Source organism: Oncorhynchus mykiss, chromosome 11 (genome assembly GCF_013265735.2).
Source record: "Oncorhynchus mykiss isolate Arlee chromosome 11, USDA_OmykA_1.1, whole genome shotgun sequence".
In the NCBI taxonomy this organism is placed as follows: Eukaryota; Metazoa; Chordata; class Actinopteri; order Salmoniformes; family Salmonidae; genus Oncorhynchus; species Oncorhynchus mykiss.
Window position 1 is genome coordinate 24889059 of NC_048575.1, and position 19142 is coordinate 24908200.

Sequence of the window (19142 nt, forward strand, 5' to 3'; positions counted from 1 at the left end):
TACTCTCTGTTTATATTATATGCATAGTCACTTTAACTATACATTCATGTACATACCACCTAAATTGGCCCGACCAACCAGTGCTCCCGCACATTGGCTAACCGGGCTATCTGCATTTTGTCCCTCTACCCGCCAACCCCTCCTTTTACGCTTCTGCTACTCTCTGTTCATCATATATGCACAGTCCCTTTAACCATACCTACACATACATCCTGCCTCAATAAGCCTGACTAACAGGTGTCTGTATATAGCCTTGCTGCTCTTATTTTTAAATGTATTTTTACTGTTGTTTTATTTCTTTACTTACCTATACACACACACACATTTTTTTTCACACTATTGGTTAGAGCCTGTAAGTAAGCATTTCACTGTAAGGTCTACTACACCTGTTGTATTCGGAGCACGTGACAAATAAACTTTGATTTGATATGATTTTATTCACATCAAAACGCACCAAAACAAAATGTTTTGTCATTTGTTATAGGCAGTTTGTCAGGACATGTAACTGTGGATCATTTGAGGAATAGGCTTGTTTATTGACGTGCTGACGGCGCACAGCAAGAGGTTTCTTCCTTTCTCTCTTTCTCCCAGATCTGAATGGGTCTCTCGGATCCGAACCAACACGGGTCTGTTTGGGTCTGTTTTCAACGGTCCTTTTCACAACGGGTCTGACACACATATCAGAAATTATTTTATGCATATCGTGTCGGGTGGGAAAGCCACGGAGCCATTTCGGAAGGGACCAAACTTTTTGGACCCATTAAGACCTCTAGTACACACTACGCACACACTCAGACTACACTGCATACACCATACACACAAATACCATGTGTAAACAGACACGCTCATGCACACACGCACCCATGCACGCATAGCTACAGGTATCTGTGTATTTTTTGACATTGATGAACAATGTATCAACTATTTGTCTAGAATAAATATTGTTCCTTATTAGAGCCTACAACAAAATGAATGATACTGTTGGCCTAGGTTGCCTAGATACCTAGATTTGTGCGATTATAAACATGTCTAAAGTGAAAATAACATTCGCAGCTGATGATTGAATTAGCTAGAAAAATGTTTCCCTGGTAGTGTTACCTTCGATATATTTTGTTCATGTCCCAAATAGCATCATATTCTCTATATTGTGCACAACTTCTGTTGAGGGCCTGTGCACTATCTAGAGAATAGGGTGACATTTTGCACACAACCTTAAATGCTGAATTGAAGGTTAAAATGTCCAACCACAGAATCCAGCCCTGAATGACTTTGGGGTCTAAAATGGAAAAGTTCCTCAAAACGTGTTTGCCTGGTCTGATTGCTATTTACATATTTGAGTAAATGAGCACGGGATTGGGTCAGTGGTTTGTTTGTCGATTTGCTCTTTGCTTTTCGATCTCCTTTGGGCAAGAGATTGAATTAATGTTTGTAGATGCTACACCTGGGGAAACAAGAGATTGTGCAAAATTACAATACTCTACCAATTATAGCTCTGGAAACACACACACGCAAAATAGAAAAGCTCATTTTGGGAGCCGTTCAGTTTTCTCTTGTGTCGGAGGCACAAGGCCAATAATTTGCTTCATTTACATCCCTTTCCGTTTGAATAGATCACTGAGCAGATTTTGTTTACCCGCAGCCTGAGCCTTCCAACGTACACACACCATTTGCATGTTTCCACTAGATACGCCACTGTCGTCACACTTCCCGTCCAAAGTAAACGATAAGTCAGCATGCTTACAAATCTCCCTTATCATCATCCCTCCTCCCTCTCCTCCCTCCCTTCACCCCCCTGTCAGCTCATCCTTACCCATATCTCCTCCCTCTTAATTACTTGTTGGATGGCAATAATGTTTCTGCTGTGTTCCTGCTGCTTTGGTTAATACAGGTCCCTGTATGGGAGAGAAGAAGCTGCCAGATGTCCTAACCAAAAGCCAAGCTACTCACCTGGGGCAAATGAGGGCATCTATTCCTGCTGGGTTTAAGGCCTCCTCTCCCCTCAGGAGCCAGCCTGATGTTGAAGAGGGCCTGCAAAGCGCATTGGGCCGCCTGGGTCTTGGCCAGCTTCTTGCTGCGTCCAGAGCCCTCGAATATCCTCCCGTCCACGCGGACTGCCATGATGAAGCTCCGCGCCCGCCGCCCCTCTGTCCTCTCGGACAGGCACACATACCTCAGGCCTGGACGCAGCTCGTTGAGCAGCACCACAGGGGTTTTGGGGGCCTCGGTGGGGATGGTAACAGGGACCCCTGCCAGCCGCTGCTTGGCCTGCACCATTAGGTCCAACGTGTGGCGAAGTAATCGGCCGTGTCGGAGGGCGCTGGAGAGGCGCAGCTCGCTCTTCTCCGACGCCGACCGGTAGAGGGAGAAGCTGTCGCCGACTACACCACCACATGACGACGGCTCAAACTCCTTGAACAGAGTGTCTGGGAAGTCTGCCGCCTGGTCCGAGGTAAAGTCTGCAGAGGGGTTGCCATGGTTACCCATGGCCAGGTGAGCCTGAGGAGCGTTGGGGAACTGAATGAAGGACTTGAGGGCCAGCTCGGCCGCCCTCATCTTAGCTTTCTTCTTGGTGGGGCCCGTGCCCTCAAAGGTGAGGCCATTCACCTCTACGGCGATTGAGAACAAGGGTGCGTGGACCGGGCCGGTCTGCGATACCATGCGGTACTGGAGGCCTGGCCTCAGCTCATTCAGCTGCACCAGGGCATTCTTTGGTGAGTCCGACCACAACAGTTTCTTGTAGATCAGACGGAGTTTGCACAGGTGTCCGTTATTGTCCTCCTCCAACGGCCGCTTCCTCTTCAGACCGGAAGTCCCACCTCTAGATGTGTCCGATCTGAACAGTGATTGGCGGTCGCCGGGGACAATAGAACAGCAGTCCTCTAGGTTACCAATATTTCGGTTCTCTTTGACCTCAGTGCTACTGGTGCCTGACAACGACAAGAAAAGGAAACAAAACAATTTAGAGCAATAAAACCATTGTTTAGAATAAAAGTAAGTAATAAATGCAGACATAACTGTGTGGCGCTCCATATTCACTATATTTCAGTGTGCAATAGAATGAGATTCAGAAAGCAACGCTCTTGGGGCAGATTTAGCCACTTGATACACAATGAAAGGGTAATGAACAGATCTACCAGCGTCCCCCAGTCGACAGTCCCCAAAGTTCATAGCGAGGGAGGCTATCTTATTTAAGTGTTCTAAAATTCAAATCCAAATCCCCTCAAATGGGGTATTATCTGCCAAATCATTCTGTAATCTGCTGCAAAATTGGTTCTGTGACTCTGAGGTTTAAGTGGGAGAGTATTTGTTACTGTACCTAATGCAAAGCAGCAATCTCTTTTGTAATGGGGGGATTGTATTGCATTGAAAGTTACAGACATTGGGGGGGGGGGGGGGGGGGGGGGGGGGTGAAAGAGCAAAGCTATCGCCCTTATTTCAGACTTCTATTCTCTACGAGGACAAAGTTGGAGCAGCTGTGCTATCATGCTCTGCTCTTCAAACCTAGTTGCAGGGACAAAGAAGCATATTGCATTTCTGAAAAATGTTCACAAATTTTTGTTTCAAAACCAGAAAATGTACAGATAGATCACTTTTATATCTGGTCTACAGTACAGTGTATTTACAGTATGTGGAAGCAGTAGTGTAATTTGTCCAAGACAAATTTCTCCTTGGGATGAGTACAGTATATCATAGGCTATCATATCATCAGTGGCTGTGCATCCAGTATGTTGGGAGGAATATACTGAGTGGTGTGACTTACTTAAAGTGTCCTCATCCTCTGTGCTGGTGGTCCCAGGGCTCATGTACTTGAAGGGAGCGATCAATGCAGAGAGCATGCTGACTTTCTCTGTGAACAGAGAGGAAAGAGACAGACAAACACACCATGAGTGCTACTGTGGAATGAAACAGTGTTACTGATACACCGACACGTAAACACACTCTTCCTACACACTCTACACATGGAGTACGGCTGGTCTATCCTGTCTTTCTCAGTCCATTTCTCCTCCTCCTCCTCTTTCTGCTTAGAGAGCAGTGCTCAAACTATTGATCATTAAGAGATATTAGGTGTTGGGGGAAGTGAGGAAGTGGTTTCTAATTAAAGGGGTTTGACTGGCCTGTCGATGTATGTTCAGCCTGGGCTGAAAGCACCAGACCCAGCGGTGATGGACTCTAATAGGGTGTTACACTGTAAACAACACGCACACCTGGAGGCAGGAACACCAGGGGGACCTCTAGGGAGACTACCTGAATCCATTGTATTTAAAGGGATGGCACAGCAGCCCACATATTACTGTACCCATCCCCTTTAATTACACCAGACCACTGTTTCCCAATCCATTGCTTGAACTCCTTCGCTCCCTCCCTCCCTCCCTCCCTCCCTCCCTCCCCGTTGAACAATACTGAAGGGTTTGATGATTCACAATGACACACACGGCTGCTCTCTAAGAGCTGTGGACAGATCAGCCGTGTCCCAGTGGGGTGAAATTACAATATACCACTCTGCATTGTGACCTAATTACAGTATATCTAACACCAGCAAAATGCAGCTGTTAGTCGGTCTGTCCATTAGTGAAAACAGCAGCAGAAGGTCTCGGCACACACTGACTAGTTTCTACATAAATCAATCTATATGCTGTTAGCTATGTCTCTAGAGGGCAACTTGTTTCTACCTACGTAATTATTGTCGTTGCAGTGTTTTCTCTCAAACGTTAGATCCTGACATGGCCGGGTTCATAGTGTTTGCTAAATTAGCAAACACACCATCTATGTTGAAGCGTTTCTGAAGACATGTCTTCTGACCGGGAAACCTTAAAAGACAAACGTCCACACAAAGTGTAAAACACAGCGCAAAATATGAGGAGGGCAATTACCACATGCCGGCATAAGTTTCCACGTGGGTCTCAGAAGCCTTTAATGTATTTTTTTATCATCGCGTTGTGCCTTAGGTTCTGCACCACCCACTCAACTCAACAACCCTCTGCCAAGTGTTGACGTTCACTGGGCTGTGAGGGGCTGGAGAGAGACAGAGCCAACCCACTGATATGTATGACATCATCAGCCTGATGACTAACAAAGAGAACTCATTGAGGACAGGTTTACAGTAAATGTTGGTCTCAGATCTTAGATCTAGTTAGGTATGGCACAGTAGTAAAGAAGCATACTTTTAACATACTGTAGGCGTTGCTCAGGTAAACTGATAAGATATTAAGTCAATCATACATACAGTAAGGACAGAGATTCTGATAGAGATGGATTTTGGCACTGGGGATTGTGAAGAGAACAACCTATACCCTGTAAAATAGGGATTTGCCTGTTGTATAATACCGCTCTTATTAAAACCAGGTTTGCCAAGTTTGGCAGGTGAAGTGTGTGTTTATGCATGCATGCATGTGTGTGTGTGTGTATGCAAATTCACATTGAGCAGATGATAAGGGCCCTGTCTACTTTATCCTTTCTTTTCCTGGTTCAGTGCAGAGGGAGGGTAATGAGCCAATCACATTTCCCTGTGGTTCCTTCCACATAACGGATGGGTCAGATGAGCGACGGGAGACATTAGAAATAGGCACTGAGGGAAATCATTGACTGGCTTTCTCCCCCCCCACCCCTCTCCATCTCTGTCTGTCTCGCGGGCCACAGATTAAACAGCTCTGAACTGGTAAATGAGAGAGGCTGCATTGTCTCAGTGAGCTGCCGGCCACACTTAAAATCTGATTTCTGTCCGATGGCTCAGCTGATCGCTAAGCAGCTGATCACTAGCTGCATAAATAAACAGCTTGTGTGTGTGTGTGTGTGTGTGTGTGTGTGTGTGTGTGTGTGTGTGTGTGTGTGTGTGTGTGTGTGTGCGTGCTTGTGTGTGTGTGCCAGTGCATGTGAGTAAATTACTCTCCAGTCAGTGTGTACACACATAAATCCACTGGCTTACATAAAAACCAACACATATCTTTTACAGCCAAGATTCATGACTGCATTTAACTGCTGTATTGGAGCTAGGTCCCAGGTTGGTCGAAATAGCACCCTATTCCCTAATTAGTGCACTACATTTGAGCAGGACCAATAGGGCTATGGTCAAAGGTAGTGCACTATAAAGTGAATAGGGTGCCATTTGGGATATACACTTATTTCTTTGTTTTTTTTGTGTTAATTTAACCTTTAACTTTATACCTCTTCACCCAATGCCTTTCTACATTTGTTTGTACAGTGCTTCAGTTCATACCAACAATCTCAAGTGCTGTCATAAACTGTCATGATAGGCTGTGCCAAACATTATAGGATTCATTAAAGGATTATGCAGACATATTGACAGGCAAGGTGGGAATAGCAGTATGTCATCCAAGGACTGAGTGATTGGGGTGTGCGTGTGTGTATGTGTCTTTGTGTGTGTGTGTGTGTGTGTGTGTGTGTCAGTGTTTTGGGTAGCAGTCGGATGGATATTTAGCACCTGATTAGTGCCACAGAAGACAGAGGAGCCAGGCCATCTGCTTTACATGTGTTCTCCTGGACCATGCCAAGGACAGGACTTTAGGAGACAACCCAACCCAAAGACACAGCCCACAGCCAGACCTAGCTTTCTACCCCAACACCACCAGGCCTAGCACCAACCCCTAGCACCAGCCCCCCCAGTGCCAGCTGCATAGCCCCAGGCCCAGTCTTGCCCCAGTCCAACCCCCCATTCCGCAGCCCGAGCAACAACCCAAGCCAAGCTCTAGCCATGCCCAAGCCATGCCCAGTTTATTCCAGTGTTTGGACCATCCAGTTAACCAATCGTATGGCATGATGCTTGATTGAATTAGTTTAATCGTATCATCTTCATGCTCATTCACATTTGGGCAAAACTCAGAGAAGGAAGGCAAGGCCATATAATCTTCAAATCTGGAAACTGATACAGTCAGGCTCTGAAAAGAAACATATTTACAAAAACAATACTGCACATCGATGGAAAGGCTCTTGAATCCAACGTATTTTTATTATAGAGGAGGAATGTGAGGCCAGCATAGCAATGCAAAGCCACGAGGGCATTGAGAAGATATCAAAGCTGTGCTTGAACTGAACTGAAGTGGGCACTCGTTATTACACACCATTGTGACTACGCAGGGAAATGCAGAGGAAAAAAACAGTGTCAATGAATCATTGATAGTGAGGAGAGGAAAAATTCAATAACACTTCTTCTTCCATTATGGCTTTTAGACAGAGAGATACATAGCACCCACTCACTCTCACACAGTCTCAAAAAGGGGCTTGATGTGGATGAGTATCATTGAAGGGCCTGCTCCAGTGTCTGTGCTGATGCTATGGTAGCCGGACCTATTAAACTGAGCAGGTTTCCTGTCAAACACACCCCATAACATAACACACACCTACCTCTCTTCTTAAAGCACTCACCTCACCGAAGAGCGCTACTGGTTCTTTACAGAAACACTGTAACACGAGAGATATGACTTCCTTCTTTGCATCATAAAAGCTTTTCAATGTTAGAGCTCGGATACTGCACGGGACAAAAGGCTTTTGGGCCTAATGCATTCAATAAATAAACCTGGCATTGCATGATTTCTGCATTTGCACCTAATGTAGATAGTGGTGGATGTCCTTGTCTTCAACCTTCAGTGCTTTCAGGGATAAAATTGCACACTCACTTTGTGAAATGGTACCAGAAAGGGAATAGGACTTCTACAAGACGAATTCAGGGTAGATAGGAAAAGAGAAACCGACAGATTCCCAACGTGGACCCACAATGCACTTGAATTCCTGTTCCTACACAAATAACCTCACCCAATTAAAAGTGTTCATCTCTTTTCTTCTCCGTTATGTCTGATAGTGTTCACGGATGATGATTACTACCTGATAAACAGGGGATTTAATGCACAGTCGTCTTTTTCCTCTTTAACAGAATATTAATGTCAGTCAGGCCGTCATCCATGAGGGAGACTAATTAACAAACATGATAAAGACTAGACACGCAGACAGACAGACAAAGATTTGATGTGCTGCCTCCCTCGGGGTCTGTTGCCTTAATAATCCGATAACAAACTTCTCATATGTATTTACAAGGTACAGTGACAGAGACGCAGATAAGTCTGGAGTGTAATGAAACGATGCTGCCAGGTCTGTGATTACGTCTTGCACTGGAAAGAGTTTTGCATTCCGCAAGGATCTGTCTGCGTGTCTGCCTGTCTGCCTGTCCATCCACCCGTCTATCCTCTCCGTGTCACACCCTGACCATAGTTTACTTTGTATATTTCTATGTTTTGGTTGGTCAGGGTGTGAGCTGAGTGGGTATTCTATGTTTCATGTCTAGTTTGTCTAGTTCTATGTTTGGCCTGATATGGTTCTCAATCAGAGGCAGGTGTTCGTCATTGTCTCTGATTGGGAACCATATTTAGGTAGCCTGTTTGGTGTTGGGTTTTGTGGGTGATTGTCCTTAGTGTCCTGATGTCCTTGTTCTGTGTTAGTTTACACAAGTATAGGCTGTTTTCGTTACGTTTATTGTTTTGGTAGTGTTTGTGTGGATCGCAATAGACACGCCGCATTTTGGTCCGACTCTTCTTCACATACAGAAAACCGTTACAGAATCACCCACCACAACTGGACCAAGCGGCGTGTCAACAGGCAGCAGCAGCAGGAGAAGGAACAGAGGCAAGAGCAGCAGCAGCAGTGGGAGAGGCTGCATTACTTGGAGAAATGGACTCCGGTAGCAGCTCCCCGCACCAGGCTTCCTGTGCGTGTCCTCGGCCCAGTACCACCAGTGCCAGCACCACGCATCAGGCCTACAGTGCGCCTCGCCTGTCCAGCGCTGCCGGAGCTTTCCTCCTCTCCAGCGCTGTCGGAGTCTCCCGCCTGTCCAGCGCTGCCGGAGCTTTCCTCCTCTACAGCGCTGCCGGAGTCTCCCGCCTGTTCAGAACTGCCAGTCTGCAAGGAGCTGCCAGTCTGCAAGGAGCTGCCAGTCTGCAGGGAGCTGCCAGTCTGCAGGGAGCTGCCAGTCTGTAGGGAGCTGCCAGTCTGCATGGAGCTGCCAGTCTGCATAGAGCTGCCAGAGCTGCCAGTCTGCAGGATGCCGCCAAAGCTGCCAGTCTGCAGGATGCCGCCAAAGCTGCCAGTCTGCAGGATGCCGCCAAAGCTGCCAGTCTGCAGGGAGCTGCCAGTCTGCAGGGAGCCGCCAGAGCTGCCAGTCTGCAAGGAGCCGCCAGAGCTGCCAGTCTGCAAGGAGCCGCCAGAGCTGCCAGTCTGCAAGGAGCCGCCAGAGCTGCCAGTCTGCAAGGGGCCGCCAGAGCTGCCAGAGCTGCCAGTCTGCAAGGAGCCGCCAGAGCTGCCAGTCTGCAAGGGGCCGCCAGAGCTGCCAGAGCTGCCAGTCTGCAAGGAGCCGCCAGAGCTGCCAGTCTGCAAGGAGCCGCCAGAGCTGCCAGTCTGCAAGGAGCCGCCAGAGCTGCCAGTCTGCAAGGAGCCGCCAGAGCTGCCAGTCTGCAAGGAGCCGCCAGAGCTGCCAGTCTGCAAGGAGCCGCCAGAGCTGCCAGTCTGCAAGGAGCTGCCAGAGCTGCCAGTCTGCAAGGAGCCGCCAGAGCTGCCAGTCTGCAAGGAGCCGCCAGAGCTGCCAGTCTGCAAGGAGCCGCCAGAGCTGCCAGTCTGCAAGGAGCCGCCAGAGCTGCCAGTCTGCAAGGAGCCGCCAGAGCTGCCAGTCTGCAAGGAGCCGCCAGAGCAGCCAGTCTGCAAGGAGCCGCCAGTCTGCAAGGAGCCGCCAGGGCCGCCAGTCAGCATGGAGCAGCCAGGGACGCCAGTCAGCATGGAGCAGCCAGGGCCGCCAGTCAGCATGGAGCAGCCAGGGCCGCCAGTCAGCATGGAGCAGCCAGGGCCGCCAGTCAGCATGGAGCAGCCAGAGCAGCCAGTCAGCATGGAGCAGCCAGAGCAGCCAGTCAGCATGGAGCAGCCAGTCAGCATGGAGCATCCAGTCAGCATGGAGCAGCCAGTCAGCATGGAGCAGCCAGTCAGCATGGAGCAGCCAGAGCTGCCAGTCAGCATGGAGCCGCCAGTCTGCATGGAGCAGCCAGAGTTGCCAGTCAGCATGGAGCAGCCAGAGCTGCCAGTCAGCATGGAGCAGCCAGTCAGCATGGAGCAGCCAGAGTTGCCAGTCAGCATGGAGCAGCCAGAACTGCCAGTCGACCAGACACTTCCAGATCTGCCAGTCGACCAGATCTGCCAGTCGACCAGACTCTTCCAGATCTGCCAGTCGACCAGACTCTTCCAGATCTGCCAGTCGACCAGACTCTTCCAGATCTGCCAGTCGACCAGACTCTTCCAGATCTGCCAGTCGACCAGGGGTCGCCAGTCAGCCAGGAGCTGCCGCCCCTCTGTCCAGAGCTTCCGCCCCTCTGTCCCGAGCTGCCGCCCCTCTGTCCATTGAGAAGAGTTGCCATGGTGAGGAGGCCACGGAAGAGGATAAGGTGGGGGAAGACTAAGGTGAAGTGGGGGCCACGTCCAGCACCAGAGCCGCCACCGCGGACAGATGCCCACCCAGACCCTCCCCTATAGGTTCAGGTTTTGCGGCCGGAGTCCGCACCTTGGGGGGGGGGGGGGTACTGTCACACCCTGACCATAGTTTACTTTGTATATTTCTATGTTTTGGTTGGTCAGGGTGTGAGCTGAGTGGGTATTCTATGTTTCATGTCTAGTTCTATGTTTGGCCTGATATGGTTCTCAATCAGAGGCAGGTGTTCGTCATTGTCTCTGATTGGGAACCATATTTAGGTAGCCTGTTTGGTGTTGGGTTTTGGTGGGTGATTGTCCTTAGTGTCCTGATGTCCTTGTTCTGTGTTAGTTTACACAAGTATAGGCTGTTTCGGTTTTCGTTACGTTTATTGTTTTGGTAGTGTTTGTGTTTAGTGTGTTTCTTCATTAAACATGGATCGCAATAGACACGCCGCATTTTGGTCCGACTCTTCTTCACATACAGAAAACCGTTACACTCCGCCCCATTACTATCCATCAGGGCATGACCAGACAGACCACTATGGCGCTCCATTCGCCTTCCAATCTCAGAGTGTTGGGCTACCATTCAGCAGGTGTAAAGTTAGGGATTAATTGGCCTCTGCATGTAAAACTTCCATGAGCACAGTGTGTAATCCAGACCCGCAGGGACTCTAGAGAGAGCAACACCACAGCCTGAGTATTCATTTACGAAAGGAGGATGAGTGAGATGGAGTAAAAGGTGAAAAACCAGACTGCAACATTTCCATGACAGAACTTGTGTGCGAGTCTGGATATACTTTACATATATCCATCCTTTTTTCCATCCCTCCATCTCTCTCCCACTCTATCCATCTATTCCTCCACCTGTCCATCTCTTTCTCTTTCTGCCTAGGGGAGCCTCATGAACAAAATGAACCTGGCTGTCTGATTTACGGCGACGCCATCTTTATGCGGCCATTAGGACACCTATAATCAGGCTCTGTGTTTACACTACTTTGTTCAGCAGAAATTGCTGCACCGATGGTCCCGGGAAGCACAGATGGGACACGGACACTTTTTCATCGCCTGTTCCATACGACAGCGCCCAACACATCTGGTATGCAGCGAGGAAACATCTTTGCACTAATTTGTTTGTCACTATATATTGAAAGGACTATCTGTCATTCTGCCATGCTTTGGTTGCGTCGCGGCGTGATGTTTGAAGACTTGGCTAGTCATAAGTTTCAGATGCGCGGCCACTCAGGACACACTTACAGGAGCAGCCCATCTGACTGATGGAAATGAACGGAGGAAAGATGAAAAAAATGATGAAATGTGTCCCTGATTTAAAGCAGACATAATTTCCCCATTAATCATCAGTGGTGTTTGAATTATGTTACTATGTTTTAATTCTTCCCACTGCGCAACACAACAATAAGTATTTAGGAGACATTATGGTTACTGGAATACAACGGAAAGGGAATAAGCTACACTCTTATGTGTCTGTAGTCATGTGACTTCTCACCAAAAATTAACGTCACGGGTAAACAAGAAACAAATACCAACTGGCACCACATTTCACAATATGGAGAACGAGAGATGTTTGAGTGTGAGGGGGGGGGGCTAACTAACGCTGCATCCCAAATGGAACTCTATTCCCTATATAGTGCACTATTTTCACCAAAACCCTATGGACCCTGGTCAAAAGTAGTGCACTGTATCGGCAAATGGCATTTAGGATGTAAACTAACACTATGGTGTATTTCCCTCCATTCAGGCACTGACTGCCCTCTATATTTCACACAATCCTGCCGCTAGAAATTGCGATAAATATGAACTGACAGCTCATGATATCCCATTTCCAATCCTATGCTCCACACTAAGTGTGATTCAGAGTCAATTAAAGAACTGTTTGATGTTGATCCATTCAGACTCAGAAATTAAGCACAGGGCTGGTAGTATTTACTACTATGGTGTAGCACTGCTCTTGCCTGTGTGTGTGTGTGTGTGTGTGTGTGTGTGTGTGTGTGTGTGTGTGTGTTTGTGTGTGTGTGTGTGTGTGTGTGTGTGCTAACCTGTGTAGAGCATTCTACCATAAGGAAGAGAGGAAAATGTCAAATACAAACCTGTGCTGGTCGGGACAATGTAAATGATGTGATTCTTTCTTTGTGATTTTTCCCTAGGCATTCTAAACTACAAAAATAAATTTAACGGGCCTGGGATGTACTAGTGCTGTTGATGTGGAATGTAAATGGCATTGGCACTAGTACAGAAATCTATCTTTTTCTTTGAACCAAACCAGATGCATTTATCAAAGGACAGCCACTTCGCACGTCCCTGAGAAGTACATTAATGTAGCAACGGGGATTAGGCTTGGCAATATCAGCTGCATTAGGGGAAGCATCCCAGAGAGCAGGGTGTCTTTTGTTATTGTATGTCTACATGTAAAATGCATTTTTAACATTCATTTAAATGGAGGAAGGGAAAGGTGCTTCTTCCTTTTGTGGTTGGCTAAGTGGTTCAAACTGGTCCAAAGTATATTGGAGGGTGAAAAGCAAACCTTTTTGAAGGAGTACTGTAGACATTAATGACAAATTGCTAAAGAAGAATGCTAAAAGCGTACCCGTGAATACATTACACTAGTCACAGATGAGGAGAGTAGAGTGGTGACTGCACATGGTCATTAGAATAAGAGTTCTCCTCTAGGGGATCTATTTTAACAAACCTAACGCAATGGTGAATCTAAGCGCTGGTGGTAGTGTAACGGATGTGAAACGGCTAGCTAGTTAGCGGTGGTGCGCGCTAAATAGCGTTTCAATCGGTCACGTCACGTGCTCTGAGACCTTAAAGTAGTGGTTCCCCTTGCTCTGCAAGGGCCGCGGCTTTTGTGGAGCGATGGGTAACGATGCTTCGTGGGTGACTGTAGTTGATGTGTGCAGAGGGTCCCTGGTTCACGCCCGGGTATGGGCGAGGGAACGGTCTAAAGTTATACTGTTACAGTAGCACTATAGGTTTGGGGGTGAGGCAGAAATATTTGAGCTATTTTCAAAACCACAATTATAGGCGCAGTTGCTGGTGGTGGTCTCGAAAGGGCTGTGTTTTGATGAATAAACTAGTTGTGGGTGTGTCGAGGCTTGGCCCCTCTCCTGCCAATCAGAACATGCTTCCTGGCTAAATACACTACAAAAGTATTAGTGGATTTGGCCATTTCAGCCACAACCCGTTGCTGAAAGATGTATAAAATCAAGCACATTGCCATGCAATCTCCATAGACAAACTTTGGCAGTAGAATGGCCCGTGCTGAAGAGTTCAGTGACTTTCAACGTGGCACAGTCATAGGATGCCACCTTTACAACAAGTCACTTAATCAAATATCTGCCCTGATAGAACTGCCCTGGTCAACTGTAAGTGATGTTATTGTGAAGTGGAAATGTCTAGGAGCATCAACGGCTCAGCCGCGAAGTGGTAGGCCACACAAGCTCACAGAATGGGACCGCCGATTGCTAAAGTGTGTAGCGCGTAAAAATAGTCTCTTCTCGGTTGCACTACCAAGTTCCAAACTGCCTCTGGAAGAAACGTCTGTCATGAGAACTGTTCGTCGGGAGCTTCATAAAATGTCTTTCATTGGCCGACCAGCCGTACACAAGCCTAAGATCACCATGTGCCAATGCCAAGCGTCGGCTGGAGTGGTGTACAATTTGCCGCCATTTGACTCTGGAGTAGTGGAAACACATTCTCTGGAGTGATGAATCACGCTTCTCCATCTGGCAGTCAGACAGACAAATCGGGGTTTTGGCGGATGCCAGGAGAACGCTACCTGCTCCAATGCATAGTGCCAACTCTAAAGTTAGTTGAAGAAGGAATACTGGTCTGGGGCTGTTGCTCTTGGTTCGGGCTTGGCCCCTTAGTTCGAGTGAAGGGAAATCTTAACTACAGCATACAATGACATTCTAGACGATTCTGTGATTCCAACTTTGTGGAAATAGTCTGGGGAAGGCCCTTTCCTGATTCAACATGACAATGCCCCCGTGCACAAAGCGAGGTCCAAACAGAAATGGTTTGTCTAGATCAGTGTGGAAGAACTTGACTGGCCTGCACAGAGCCCTGACCTCAACTCCATTGAACACTTTTCATTTAAAAAAAATTGGGGGTTAGATCAGCTTGAATATTGTAAATAGATTGTCTGCTGTCACACCCTGATCTGTTTCACCTGCCTTTGTGCTCGTCTCTACCCCCAACCAGGTGTCTCCCATCTCCCCCCATTTTCCTGTGTATTTATACCTGCGTTTTCTCTTTGTCTGTTGCCAGTTCATCTTGTCCCATCAAGTCTTACCAGTGTGTTCCCGTGTTTCCTGTGCTTTAGTTTTTGTTTATCCTCATCTTCCCCTTTCTGTCTGCCGTCCTATACCTGCCTGACTCTGATTTGGATTATGATTCTTTGCCTGCCTTGACTTACCTTTTGCATGCCCCTTGACCTATAATAAACTCAGACTCCTGTGTCTGCATCTGGGTAACAGCCTGAGCCTTGATAGTCTATCATTTCCAATCCCCAATATATTGTTTAGTAAATATATGTATACACATACACATACATGCACACATACAGTGGGGCAAAAAAGTACTTAGTCAGCCACCAATTGTGCAAGTTCTCCCACTTAAAAAGATGAGAGAGGCCTGTAATTTTCATCATAGGTACACTTCAACTATGAAATCACATTGTAGGATTTTTTTATGAATTTATTTGCAAATTATGGTGGAAAATAAATCAAATCAAATCAAATTTATTTATATAGCCCTTCGTACATCAGCTGATATCTCAAAGTGCTGTACATAAACCCAGCCTAAAACCCCAAACAGCAAGCAATGCAGGTGTAGAAGCACGGTGGCTAGGAAAAACTCCCTAGAAAGGCCAAAACCTAGGAAGAAACCTAGAGAGGAACCAGGCTATGTGGGGTGGCCAGTCCTCTTCTGGCTGTGCCGGGTGGAGATTATAACAGAACATGGCCAAGATGTTCAAATGTTCATAAATGACCAGCATGGTCGAATAATAATAAGGCAGAACAGTTGAAACTGGAGCAGCAGCACAGCCAGGTGGACTGGGGACAGCAAGGAGTAAAATAAGTATTTGGTGACCTAGCAACAAGCAAGATTTCTGGCTCTCACAGACCTGTAACTTCTTCTTTAAGAGTCTCCTCTGTTCTCCACTCGTTACCTGTATTAATGGCACCTGTTTGAACTTGTTATCGGTATAAAAGACACTTGTCCACAACCTCAAACAGTCACACTCCAAACTCCACTATGGCCAAGACCAAAGAGCTGTCAAAGGACACCAGAAACAAAATTGTAGACCTGCACCAGGCTGGGAAGACTGAATCTGCAATAGGTAAGCAGCTTGGTTTGAAGAAATCAACTGTGGGAGCAATTATTAGGAAATTGAAGACATACAAGACCGCTGATAATCTCCCTCGATCTGGGGTTCCACGCAAGATCTCACCCCGTAGGGTCAAAATGATCACAAGAACGGTGAGCAAAAATCCCAGAACCACACGGGGGGACCTAGTGAATGACCTGCAGAAAGCTGGGACCAAAGTAACAAAGCCTACCAGTAACACACTACGCCGCCAGGGACTCAAATCCTGCAGTGCCAGACGTGTCCCCCTGCTTAAGCCAGTACATGTCCACGCCCGTCTGAAGTTTGCTAGAGAGCATTTGGATGATCCAGAAGAAGATTGGGAGAATGTCATATGGTCAGATGAAACCAAAATATAACTTTTTGGTAAAAACTCAACTCGTCGTGTTTGGAGGACTAAGAATGTTGCAAGAACACCATACCTACTGTGAAGCATGGGGGTGGAAACATCATGCTTTGGGGCTGTTTTTCTGCACAGGGACCAGGACGACTGATCCGTGTAAAGGAAAGAATGAATGGGGCCATGTATCGTGAGATTTTGAGTGAAAACCTCTTTCCGTCAGCAAGGGCATTGAAGATGAAACGTGGCTGGGTCTTTCAGCATGACAATGATCCCAAACACACCGCCCGGGCAACGAAGGAGTGGCTTCGTAAGAAGCATTTCAAGGTCCTGGAGTGGCCTAGCCAGTCTCCAGATCTCAACCCCATAGAAAATCTTTGGAGGGAGTTGAAAGTCTGTGTTGCCCAGCAACAGCCCCAAAACATCACTGCTCTAGAGGAGATCTGCATGGAGGAATGGGCCAAAATACCAGCAACAGTGTGTGAAAACCTTGTGAAGACTTACAGAAAACGTTTGACCTCTGTCATTGCCAACAAAGGGTATATAACAAAGTATTGAGATAAACTTTTGTTATTGACCAAATAGTTATTTTCCACCATAATTTGCAAATAAATTCATAAAAAAATCCTACAATGTGATTTTCTGGATTTTTTTTCTTCTTATTTTGTCTGTCATAGTTGAAGTGTACCTATGATGAAAATTATAGGCCTCTCTCATCTTTTTAAGTGGGAGAACTTGCACAATTGATGGCTGACTAAATACTTTTTTGCGTCACTGTATATATACTGTATATATAAATATAAATACATATACATCGAACATCTTTGGGATGAATTCGAACGTCGACTGCGACTGCGAGCTGTTATATCAGCAAAGGGGGGACCAACTCCATATTAATGCCCATGATTTTGGAAGGAGATGTTCAACGAGCAGGTGTTCAGATACTTTTGGTCATGTGGTGTATGTGGTTGCTTCAAGTTGTGTATTTATGGTCCTTTAAGTATTGCATTGGCATCAACTCCAATTGGAATGTTAGTCCGTTATAGGCTAGTTTGTTAAATAGACTGCCCCACATTTGCGAAATATGCAGTCCACATTGTTCTAATCGCATTGCTTCAATATGGAAATACATTGTTAAACACGCTATAGCATTTGCACTGATATAGGGGCCTACAGTGTTGCCTAGGCCTACTGTAAATTGCAGTCTGGAAACGGACTGGAAACGGACATGTCAAACATAGTCAATAACCAAGGTTCTAATGAAATTCTAATAAAATAAAATTCTAATTAAAAAAACTTTTTTAAATAGGCTATGTCTAAATAGAGTTCGTATAACACAGACAAGGCAACTAAGACTATGGAGAGTTTTACGCCCATTCAAAGAGAAAGGGGGAATATCCACTCACCGTTATACTGCTCGCAAATGTAATGTTTTCACTTCTCCAGAAATAGCAGGTGGAATTGCATTGCATTCGAGCCATGTAGCTTATATTATCACCCATGGATGGTGAATATTTCCAATACGTTTGGTTTTTAAATTAATGAAATGAAAAACAATCAATCTGCTTTTTAAACCAACAACAATATTTCTAAATAAAATCTGGTCAGAAGCATGATATCATAAATCGCTTCTCTCGTTCCATGGCACTGCGTGCACACGTAGGCCTAAATGTCTTTACCCATAACGTTCACAAGTCTATACAAACTACTAGGCTCCTGCCAATTGTATCGCTGCGTTGTGCAAGTATATATATATATATATATATATATATATATATATATATATATATATATATATATATATATATATATATATGCAGTTGATATGGCGTTATAGGAGGATTCAATAGTTTGGAGGAGCGCGCGTTTTTGGTAATCTGACGCTGGGCGCTCTTTGAAAATGGGGATGGATAATTTACGTGAAGAAGCGAAATTAAGTATGCATGTATGTGAATTTTAAATAATGAAAAAGCACGAGGGCAAAACCTCCCAAATGTTTCAAAGCACCCTCAGTAGACCAACCCCTTTATTCATAAGCTACTTGGCTATTTTTTGTGCCCTTGTAAATAATACAACTGTGGGATTTTTTGCACGGATACGTGGTGAAAGGGTTTCGTTGTATTTCTCCTGCGAATGGTTCTTTAGGGTTTCACTGATGTGGAACGCTCGTCACCGTCACCGTGTCCTAATGCTGCTAAGAGCGTGTCCTCTGTCAGAATCAAGTGTCATGGATCACATAGACCCTGGGGTATGTTAAGGCCAACAGTGTTGCCTAAGTCACACACACACACACCTTCACTCAAATAGGTCTCCATCTGAACTCCAAGTCGACTCAAAATGAACTTCAGACAAAGTGCAAACTCTGTTTAAGTGCAGTGCAATACAGTTTTCTAGTCCCAAATCAATGTGCCTTATGTCAGGACAATCCGTTGCATTTGTCAGGAGTGTACATTCTCTCAGAATTACTGTACATAAACAGTTATGATCAAATCAATAGAGGCATGTGCATGTGGCCAAATCATTAGGACAGAAATATATAGCCTAACATCAGCCTGAAGCTTTATGCAACACACAAATATTAAAGTTCACCATTCACATATTGTTGTTTGTCTCTCATACATTCAACTACGTACTTGGAGACTTACACAATACACTGGCAACACACTGGCTGACTGACGTGGTTTGTACCCTTCACATTGCTACTCTGCAGCGGGCGTTGAATAGCTGGGAGATGAGCGAGGCCCTTAGTAAGACACACTGGTTGAATTGGTGAAGAGGGCTTCATTTGTGCTGCCTTCATGGCTTCTTTGACTTTGAAGTGCACGGCACACCTGACTCATATCTGTATCTGAACCACTAACTGACTGGTGTGTTAGTGCTCATTTCCGTTCCTCCCTTTGAAGCACTGAGAGACAGAACTATTTTCAGAGGCCCTAAAATCCCACTTCACATTATTAT

The 19142-nt window shown here is 46.1% G+C and overlaps 1 protein-coding gene across 1 annotated transcript in view; it reads right to left on the minus strand.

Moving 5' to 3' along the window:
* adarb2 (adenosine deaminase RNA specific B2 (inactive)) overlaps positions 1-19142 on the minus strand; it is a 193621-nt gene that overhangs the window by 55231 nt on the left and 119248 nt on the right. Inside the window, exons 2-3 of the mRNA XM_021620584.2 lie at positions 3761-3847; positions 1948-2927 (exon numbers count right to left, since the gene is read on the minus strand). Of these exons, the coding sequence (XP_021476259.2) occupies positions 1948-2927; positions 3761-3847 (1067 nt within the window). The remainder of the gene's footprint in view (positions 1-1947; positions 2928-3760; positions 3848-19142) is intronic.